Source organism: Mus pahari, chromosome 21, assembly GCF_900095145.1.
Source record: "Mus pahari chromosome 21, PAHARI_EIJ_v1.1, whole genome shotgun sequence".
Classification (NCBI taxonomy): Eukaryota; Metazoa; Chordata; class Mammalia; order Rodentia; family Muridae; genus Mus; species Mus pahari.
Genome location: NC_034610.1, coordinates 19,412,308 through 19,422,344, shown reverse-complemented (window position 1 = coordinate 19,422,344; position 10,037 = coordinate 19,412,308). Strand labels below are relative to the sequence as shown.

General features: G+C 54.9%; 3 protein-coding genes across 4 annotated transcripts; 1 reads left to right on the top strand and 2 right to left on the bottom strand.

Annotated features, from left to right (window-relative positions):
- Positions 1-244: 244 nt before the first annotated feature.
- Mlst8 (MTOR associated protein, LST8 homolog) lies at positions 245-6,037 on the top strand. Of its 2 annotated transcripts, none has more exons than XM_021220949.2 (9): positions 245-463; positions 991-1,149; positions 1,307-1,358; positions 1,435-1,597; positions 1,922-1,997; positions 2,089-2,241; positions 3,127-3,251; positions 3,368-3,531; positions 3,625-6,037. In XM_021220949.2, exons 1-9 carry the CDS (start codon positions 266-268, stop codon positions 3,741-3,743), a joined length of 1,209 nt encoding a protein of 402 aa, XP_021076608.2. In that variant the 5' UTR covers positions 245-265; the 3' UTR covers positions 3,744-6,037. The 2 variants fall into 2 exon arrangements, with proteins under 2 accessions (XP_021076608.2, XP_021076609.1); XM_021220950.2 differs by having other exon boundaries at positions 246-463; positions 1,011-1,149.
- Positions 4,233-5,756, bottom strand: Bricd5 (BRICHOS domain containing 5). Its single transcript, XM_021220954.2, has 5 exons — positions 5,339-5,756; positions 5,018-5,173; positions 4,835-4,936; positions 4,436-4,589; positions 4,233-4,340 (listed from the first exon to the last, which is right to left on the bottom strand). Exons 1-5 carry the CDS (start codon positions 5,549-5,551, stop codon positions 4,246-4,248), a joined length of 720 nt encoding a protein of 239 aa, XP_021076613.1. The 5' UTR covers positions 5,552-5,756; the 3' UTR covers positions 4,233-4,245.
- Positions 6,038-6,488: 451 nt separating the features above from the next.
- Positions 6,489-9,136, bottom strand: Pgp (phosphoglycolate phosphatase). Its single transcript, XM_021221311.2, has 2 exons — positions 8,422-9,136; positions 6,489-8,329 (listed from the first exon to the last, which is right to left on the bottom strand). The coding sequence occupies exons 1-2, from the start codon at positions 9,059-9,061 to the stop codon at positions 8,004-8,006; spliced, it is 966 nt and encodes a 321-aa protein (XP_021076970.1). The 5' UTR covers positions 9,062-9,136; the 3' UTR covers positions 6,489-8,003.
- Between the last annotated feature and the right edge of the window lie 901 nt (positions 9,137-10,037).

The window sequence follows — 10,037 nt, the reverse complement described above, 5'->3', positions numbered from 1 at the left end:
GAGAGAGAGAGAGAGAGAGAGAGAGAGAGAGAGAGAGAGAGAGAGAGAGAGAGAGAGGCTAGGAAGGAAGGAAGGAAAAAAAGAAAAGAAAAAATGTTTCGCATTTACCTAGAAATTCTAGCTTGGCTGGTAGGGTAGGTGACTGTATGTCTGCGGGGGTGGAGGGACGACAACAGTGTAATTCCTTCTGGGAGCCAAGTCTGCAAAACAGGCAGCAGTACCATGGCTGTAGTTCCCAGTGAGTTCAAGGCTGGCGTCGCGGCTGATGGCCACTCTGCGCACGATCACTTCTGGAGTTCTTCGTCTCACAACTCTGGTATCCCTTTCAACTCCCCCACTACCCGGACCCATGGTCTCGCCCGGAGTGACTATCGACAACTCTACGCTCGGCCCGGCTTCTATCGACTCGCTCCTCCTCGCCTCGCCGTCCTGGACTAAGGCAGAGTGCAGAGCGTGTGTTAAGGTACGGGGGACACGGGACGAGGGCAGCTACCGACCGCTGGGTGGCTAGGATAGTGCGGTCGGGGTAATCAGGCCGGTAAGACAGAGCCAGGGCGGTGTGCAGAGCACTGGGGAGCGCGGGGGTCCTGCCAGCCAGCGCCCCCACCCATCCGATCCCAGTGCCGGCCAACTACGCATGCTCAGCAGCCGCAGTGCCCGGCTTTTCCCTAGTCGCCCTGCGCATGCGTTGCCTACCCTTGCGGCAGACGGCGCCCTGGCGATGGCCTTCTGCGTGTGACTGCCTCCTGCTGGCTGCTGGCGAGGTGGCGTCTCCAAGCGTAAGGGTGAAGCTGAAGGAACACTCCGGGGAGCAAAGGAGCATCGCGTCTTTTGAGACTGTCACCGTGACCCTGAACACTCTCATTTTTCTTATTTTTAAAGTGATGATAATACCGGTACACTGTAGTGTGCAGATTGTTATACGTACATGTTTTCTCTCCAAACGTTTTGCCCTTTGGACCTTACTTATCAGCTCTCGGCCCAGTGCAGGTCTCATTTTTTTTCTCCAGCCATCAAACAATGAATACCACCCCAGGCACAGTGGGCAGTGACCCTGTCATCTTAGCAACTGCAGGCTACGACCACACGGTGCGCTTTTGGCAGGCTCACAGTGGCATCTGTACTCGAACAGTGCAGCATCAGGACTCTGTATCCTCCTCTTGGGAGCAGGGTGGTGCTGGCCAGGATTAAGTATGAATGATATGTGTTTGGGGACACTCAGGCCAGGTGCTGGAGGTCTTGTTGGCCCTGTGGTTCCAAGGCTTCCCTTTCTGGGTTCCCTTCCTATTATCCTTGACATGCTCAGCAGGTGAATGCATTGGAGATTACTCCAGACCGAAGCATGATTGCTGCTGCAGGTACCTGAGATTCTCGACTCTTTACTAGCGGCATTTTTCCCTGGCACCCACGCTTCAATTCACTCTATGTCCCTAGGTTATCAACACATCCGCATGTATGATCTCAACTCCAATAACCCCAACCCCATCATCAGTTATGACGGAGTCAGTAAGAACATTGCATCGGTGGGTTTTCACGAGGATGGTCGCTGGATGTATACAGGTGGCGAGGACTGCACAGCTCGCATCTGGGACCTCAGGTGGTGTTGTGTGCTGGGCTGACGAGGTTGGCTGCCCGGGGAGTGGGCAGGTCAGGGGACTGATTGCCTTTGGGCAGACTATTCTGCAGTCTAAGTGCAAGGGGGGTTGAGTGGGTGATGGAGGGAAGGTAGAAAGCAGACTGGAATGACATCAGAGAGCCAGCCTTGTCTTGAGGCCAGACTTTCCATCCCTTTTCACTGATCTCACACTTGTGGAGAAAGAGCTCAACTTCACCAGCGTTTCTCCTAAGGTAGAAGCAACTCCTATGAGCAGAGAATGGGGAGGCACAGATCGAATCCATGTGTAACCTTAACTCCCCACAGGTCCCGAAACCTGCAGTGTCAGCGTATCTTCCAGGTGAATGCACCCATTAATTGTGTGTGTCTGCATCCCAACCAGGTGAGGAGCACTCATGGGGCCAAGTGTCGGATGGGGGTGGGGATTTTAGAGGACAAGGGCACTGCTACATCTCAGCTCCCCTACATCCCAGGCAGAACTCATTGTGGGTGACCAGAGCGGTGCTATCCACATCTGGGACCTGAAGACAGACCACAATGAGCAGCTGATCCCCGAGCCTGAGTCTTCCATCACGTCTGCCCACATTGACCCAGATGCTAGCTACATGGCAGCCGTCAATAGTGCCGTGAGTGTTGGGGGTGGCTCTGGGGGCATCTTAGCACCTAGCCCTTATCTTCTGTAGATGAGCTGACTCCCTGGTTCTCTCTCAGGCCTCACTGAGCTTCCACCTAGCTCCCAAAGTCAGGCACCTGGGTACTGCTCTTCATGTCCACCTTGCGGTCTGCCTTAGCTCCACCCATCAGGGCCAGTTATTTCTCCTCATGTCCCAGTCCATGGCTTTGATCATCCTTGACACTGATAAGTTTCTCTGTGGCCCGTTTTGTCCTCCTTCAACCATACAAGCATCCTTTAGTCTTCCTGGCAGGCTGCACTGTTCTGAGACCTTAAGAAGCAACTCCTCAGCCAGGTGTGGTGGCACACGCCTTTAATCCCAGCACTTGGGAGGCAGAGGCAGGTGGATTTCTGAGTTCCAGGACAGCCAGGTCTATACAGAGAAACCCTGTCTCAAAAAACAAAACAAAAAAAACAAAAAACAAAAAACAAAAGAAAAGAAGAAGAAGCAACTCCTCATGGACTGTGGATGCTTCAGTTTGGCCTCTGCTCTCATCTCCAGTCTCCTATTTTCCTTTTAAATCCCAGAACATGACTTGTCCCACGTAATCTGCACTCCCTCCTCCCATCCTTGGGTTGTCACATTATCTGTCTCCGTGTCCTCCTTACTGCCTCCCCTCCTGCACATCTCTGTTGGCCAGCAGCAGCCTCTGGGGAGCTGTGTTTGACTTGGCCAGTGTGACCTCCTGCTTTTGGCTGGCTGGGCATGATTCCTTGTTGGGGCTAAATTTCCTATAGACATGACCCAGGATGTCACTGGCCTTCCTGCCTTGGCCCAGGTGCCCCCAATCCATCTCTGAGGGTCTGGGTTTTGAATGACTGCCCTCCTATCTTATAGGGAAACTGCTATGTCTGGAACCTGACAGGTGGCACTGGTGACGATGTGACTCAGCTCATCCCTAAGACCAAGATACCAGCCCACACACGCTACGCCTTGCAATGCCGCTTCAGCCCTGACTCCACGTGCGTGTCGGGCCCTGGGGGAAAGGGGACTCTCCAAGCTGTGGGCATGACCTGGTGTGTGGTAAGTAGAGTCTGAGGCAGTAATAGCTACTGAGACCCCGCATGTTCAACCCCAGGCTTCTTGCCACCTGTTCAGCTGACCAGACGTGTAAAATCTGGAGGACATCCAACTTCTCCCTGATGACAGAGCTGAGCATCAAGAGTAGCAACCCTGGAGAGTCATCCCGTGGCTGGATGTGGGGCTGCGCCTTCTCAGGGGATTCCCAGTACATCGTCACAGGTGAGCCCCGCCCTGCTTTCCCCCATATTGCCAAGTCCTCTAGAGAGGCCATTCACAGCTGCTCTCTCTCTTCTGCCTGATCTCTCTTTACAGCTTCTTCTGACAACCTGGCCCGGCTCTGGTGTGTAGAGACTGGAGAAATCAAGAGAGAGTATGGTGGCCATCAGAAAGCTGTCGTCTGCTTGGCCTTCAATGACAGTGTGCTGGGTTAGCCTGGGCCCTTGAGGCCGCATTGGGCAATCAGGACTGCCTGGTATAGTGACTCTAAGAGGATGTATCTGAACAATGCCCGGGTCCAAGTGAGACTCTCAGGTTAGCCTCTGCATGCCAGGCCAGTTGGGCCTGACGGGACTACGCCGGCCCCTCCTGGCTAACCTAGACTTTTTGGCTACTCTACCCTGGGACTCTCTCCATGCCCAGTTTGTCGTCAGAAAGCTCACTCACTAAGCCGGGCTACACGTGCCTGGACTGGGGGTCTTTTCTCTTCAGGGAGACTAACCCTGGAGAGCTTGGCTCTATTGAGGAAGTGGGAGGTCAGGTACGTTCCCCCCTCCCCCTTGCTTCAGAAATTACCGTTATGGCCAGGCAATCTGGGTTTATTAATCCCTACTGTCAGCTGCCTTCCATAGGCACTGGTGACCTGGACAGCTTGCTGACCTGTGGGGACAGGACTGGCCTGTGGGACCAAAGGCCAGGACGGCTTGGGTAGGGGTCTTAGTCTGGGAGGTAATAAAAGCAGACAGACACACAGATGTTGCTCGGAAAGCAGATGTCAATGCAGAGGTAGATCAGCCGCTGTCTCTGGGGCCCTGGGGAGAAGGGAACTTTGTGAGTCCCAAGGGCCCCTACCTAGTACTGCCCTGCAGGAGCCATAGGCCTCTTCACCCAACCTACCCCAACTTACCCTCTGCCAGTCGGGCCCAGTAGATGGGAGTGTCTGCACAAAGGTGTTGTACTGAAACTCCCACTTGGGTAGGGTCCACAGTATGGCCCCCCAAAACTGCCAGCAGTTCCTGGGCATAGTGAGTATCCCGGCCAGGTACATGTGACTCTTGGGCCTGCAGAAAGACTCTGGTGGGCCACTATATAGTACTTCCTTGCTCCTGGCTGGGAAGGGCATTGGTGCCCACCCCGGCCTGATGGCCTTTCCACCTGCCCTTGTCAACAGCCTTAATCAGGGAAAGATAGAGCTTTCTGTTTCCCTGAAATCAGAGCCTTGCTGGCCCAGCTGGGCTGCACAGAGGACCTTTTGTTTGTCCCCTGGCCTTGGGGGTTTGTGGGTGGCAAGCCAAGTAGTACTCACCCTGGAAGTGCTCAGCAGCAGCTGCAGGGTCTCCCAATCTCCGGCTTCCATCAGACGGAGGAAGCAGGCCTGGTGCTCTGCAGGGCGGTAACAGATGTACCCCTGGGGGGTGGGAGAGGGTAGATAGGTAAGTCTAGGCCACCCCTGACACCCCCACTCTTTCTCCCTCCCAAGCCCACTCACGTTTTGCCCGTCGAACAGCACGGCCCAGCTGTGGTTGCTATGAAACGGAGTCACCACAATGGTCGCCATGTTCTGGGCCACATCCACTAGAGTGGTTTGGTTGGGCCAGGGGACCCTGGAGCTCGGGAAGGTCTTTCGGAGCATCTGCAGCAATGGCTAAGGGGTATTTGGGATTCAGCCTTAACCTGTCTCCATATCCTGGTTCTCTATCTGCTCAAGGCTGGTATTTAGACCTGGCCCCATGCGAGCACGGACAGGCACTGGCCTTCCTGCCCTCTTCCCACTCACTCTGCATACCCTGTGGCTTGAAGAGGTGCTTACCTTGGGAGAGCTGTACATGAAGCCAAGAAGCCCCCCAGCCACGGCCCCCACAGCGAGCAGTGTCAGCAGCAGCGGCAGGCCTGCTGCTCTCCAGCCCCTATGGCAGGGTTTGGTCTTCACCTGAGGGCACAGAACTGGCTGTGGGGCTTCTGGCTTAGAGACTCGGGAGCCAACTTGCTCAGGGAAGGGGCTGAGGATGGTATGTGGTGACATTCCTTTCTCCTTCTATGGCATCCCTGAGTTCTTGTCTTGGGGGTGGTAGAGACACTTACCTCAGCAGGCTTGGACCTGAGGCTCTCAGTATGGATGTGCCCTTGCTTCATGCTGCAGTCCCGGCTGACAATGCACCGATTGTCTGCAGCCCCTCGGAGTCGTCAGCCAGGGGAACCTCAGGATGCCTTTGATGAATCAAACTGTACCCTCCCCTTCCAACCCCGCTGCCTCCTTCCCAGCCAGAATCTGATACTCTGCCCCAGCCAGGACAACCCTCTCCCCCACTTGCAATTGCTGGTCACTAGTTTGTCTCTGGACTCTTGGCCTGTGCAGAACATGGGTCTTGTGTGTTAGAGCTGGCCTTGATTGGCTAGGTCTTCGCCAGGGTGATTTTGATCTGGTTGGGCAGATTTTTTTTTTCTTGGTGTTGCCTCCAGACTCCTGAGCTAGACACAGGGACTATCAATAAATGTGTATGAACCATCAGTGTGAGGCCGATTGCTTTCTTACCTTCCCTCACAAACTCCCAAGCATCTTTCAAGACTCCCATTAGCATCCGATGGGGCTGTTGATATTTCCATGTGCATTACTTTTGCTGCAGACTGGACCAAGAACAAGTCCCTTGCCCCACATTAGTTAAGCTAGCCTGTTCCTTAGCATGTTCTTTTCTAATCTAGCTCTATTGTCTTGGTACCTTATCTATGTGACTTGGTGGCCCAGCTGTACACACATCCCAGTACTTTACCCAGTGGTTTTATTCTACTTTGGCTTTATGCCATGTACTTCATGTTTCTTTGGGACCTGTTCCCTATAGGTGGTGGGGCTGTGAATGATTTTAGAGTTGGAATCCCAGCCTGCCTTCAGTGCTCCTGCCTTGCTCCCACCCATAGTTAGACAACTGCTTCTCAAAGAAATTAGAGGAAGGCAGACCTAATCAATGGGTTTGAGAGTTTAATGTGCATTTGAGATCACACAGAGACAAGCTGATCACACACACACAGAGGAGGGTCCCCCTGGCTACGCATCTGCCAAGCCTGGTCATTATCCAGACTCCAAGGATCAGCAACACCAATGTCACTGGCACTACTGCCTTTGTGTTGATCTATGGCACGCACCCTCCACTCCCATCCCTGGCCCGGGTACAGCTGGATATCTTTTATTGCTCTGAGAACTTGGTGAGTAGGTCGTGTTGATCTATGGCACCATTCCACTCCCGCCCCTGACCTGGGAGCAGCTTCAGGCATGGATGAATACCTTTTATTGCTCTGAGTACTTGGTGAGCAGGTGAAGTGCTGTGGCCATGAGCATAGCCACTTGGTACAGGGCATGGTGCCAGAAAGGAGTCAGCCAAAAGGAACAACTTCCCAGTCTGCTCAGCACACTGAAAGGTCAGGGACTGGAAGTGCAGAGGAAAAGGCCAGAGATGCTGAGAAGCCAACTGGCTAGTAGGCCTTGTGGCTGGCCACCAACAAGAAAGTCCACCTGTCTACAACCAGAACTGACCTGGACAAGGGGTTGGGTGCGTTCCTAGAGACGTAACTCTCCTCAGGACTGACTCCTGCCTACCCAGAGGACTGGGGAACCAGACAGTCCTTGGCTCCCACACTGGCTATGCTGCTGCCTGGGACAGGACATTTCTTCAGTGTGGTTTACCTTTGTGACAGCACAGCTATTAATCCACACACTTAAGATCCAATTTCACACTTGACAGTGTTGTTCGCTAGTTTGAAAAAAACAAAAAAACCACCTGACTGTTCTAGCTCCCTGTAAAGCAGCATGGCTGGCGCTGCGGGCTGCTCAGCAGGCCACACTGAAGACGCCTGGGCTAAGCTCACAAAAGACAAAGTTTAGCTGGGCTGTTACTGTGCATGAGGGTATGCAGTACTGTCTGAAACAAAACAGACAACTGTGATGGCAAAGCAGCAGAGTGAACCGAGGCTGTCAGGGTTGGCATTCCAACCCCAACTGGAGAGCGCTCCGCTCCCACCCCACAGGTGAGGAACTGGGATGCAGTAGCAGGCGCCTGTGCTGCAGGATCATTAGAGGGAAACCCCAGTTTTTGGTCTCTGTGTCATTAAGAGCCCTTTTTAACTCTTTGCCCACCTTAGGGCCTGATCCCTGATTACATTTCAGTAAAAAGCATGACACACAACCCTTGACCCATTTCAGTCTCAGCAACAGGGCCTGAGGTTACCTGAATGTTGGGCACGTGCTATGCTCACCCCATAATGCCTTCCAAGCTTAAAAGTGCATCTTAAAATATAATTCTCTGTAAACAACCCCCCCCCAACGTTTACTTACGAGATTAACTACTGCCTTTGCTTATTACTTCAGTTAACCTGCAGCCACCTAACAGCAATTTCTAAGCCCCACTATTAATTTAGGGAGCTGATTTTCTTTTTCTTTTTCTTTTTTTCTTTTTTTTATTCCAGAGATTAAAGACACTAGATCTTTAACCTTGAAGGGCAGGCAAGAGGTCGGCTATGCTGTCAACATAGAAGTCAGGGACCATTTTCTTCTTGAACATGCAGTCACTTTCCTGATTGCTCTTCACATCCTCAAGACTGGAGACTCCGGTGAGGGTCAGGATAGTCTTCAGGCTACAGGTGGAGCCCAGGAGGATGTCTGTGTCCAGGCGGTCTCCCACCATGACGGTGCGCTCCGGGTTGATACCATACTCCTGGGACACGCAGTCGAAGATGAAGCGGCTAGGCTTCCCGATGATGTCCGCCTGGCGCTGGGCGGCCATCTCCACGGCTCGCACCAGACAGCCGGTACCTGCAGAGCGAGGGAGGGAAGGGGACGCTGGGGTCAGAGGACACGGAAGGGCTGGGCCCGCCCTCCAACCTCCAGCACCTGGGCGCACGGACCCGCAATGAAACGGCCGTTCTCTAGCGGGAGCCGGTTGTCCATGTTGGTGCCCACGAGCAGACAGTCGGGCTGCTGCAGGTACCGCACGGCCTTGGTGAGCTTCATGTAGCTGAAGTGTGGGTCGAAGCCCACCACTACCGCGCGCACGTCGGGTTCGAGCGGCACGGCTAGCCAGTCGCTTGGGCCATCGCCGTGAAGCACGTCCGGGCCCACGCCCACGCTAGTGACACCCACGGCCTCCAGCTCGGCGGCTAAGGCCGGGCTGCCCAGCACGTAGGCCTTGGGGTCCGGCACGCCGGCCAGGCGTTGGCGCAGATAGAGCGCGCTGCAATAGGCCGTGCCGAAGACCTCGAGGCCAGCTTCGGGCCCCACCGGGCCGCCGAAACCCAAGCGCCTTAGCTTCTCCGCGTAGGCCGTGCGAGTCTTGCTGCTGTTGTTGGTGATGAAGCCCAGTCGTTTGCCGCGGGCCCGCAGAGCCCGCAGAGTCTCCGGCGCGCCCGGCACGGCCGTCTCGCCGCGCCACAGCACGCCATCGCAGTCGAACAGCAGCGTGTCCACCTCGGCCAGCAGCAACTTGGCCCGCTCGGCGCTCAGCCGCACGCAGCGGGCTTCGTCGCCACCGGCCTCCGCCTCCGCCATGGCCGACCGCTGACCGCTGCCGCCACCCGCCGCTGCCGCCGCCGCCACCACCGGCCGCTCCTCGCAGCCGCCCGCCGCGGCGCCCGCCCCGCCTCCGGAACGCTCATTGGTCCCGCTCCTCGCGCGCACCGCCCACTGGCCCCTGCTTGCGCCAATCCATCTCCGTTTCCCGCGAGCAGCGAGGCCCACAGCGGCAACCGACGCGGGCAGGCGCGCGGACGCGGGCGGCCATTGGCTGCCTGGTCCAGCTACACCAGTAATTGGCTGGCAGAACGCCAACCGGCAAGGGTAGCGCGTACGCCGCGGAAAAGCTGCGGGCGCGAATGGCACGGGCCGTAAGGCGGCTGTTCGTGGATGGCCATGGGACAGCTCGCTCATTGGAAACTGGTAGTCAGCCTAGGTGACGGAGACTCCAGGTCAGTGACCCTGGGCCAGGCCGGCTGATGATTGGCTACTTCTTCTAGAGGTCTTGGTTGGGCGGGGCTATTCTCTGGAAGAAGGCGGAAGGGGCTGCGGACACCGAAGTCACGTAAGCGCCTTGGACGTGCAGTCGGCGCTTGAACGACTGACTACCTTTCAGTCTTTGCAGCCAGCTTACAACTTCCTTTTCATTCTTACCTTCGGTTCCTCAAACCGAGGTTCCCAGTGCCTCGAAGTGACATGAACCAGTGATGGCAAAGCAGTAGGATTGAAACCCGGGGGGGGGGGACATTGCCTACTGTATGATATTCAGCAATCGGTCGCTATTATCGTCTTCATTAACTATTAATACTTTTATCGAGGCATATTATACAATGGCTTTGTGCAGATCAATGCAATTTCATATGAATACGCTCATGTATATTCAAGTATCAGATATAGAATAATTCCAACATTTCACAAAAGTCACCTATATTACTTTCCAGTCGATGACAGAGACCCCTCTCCAACCACCTTTCTGACTTGGAATATACATAAAAAGATGTTCTAGACTATC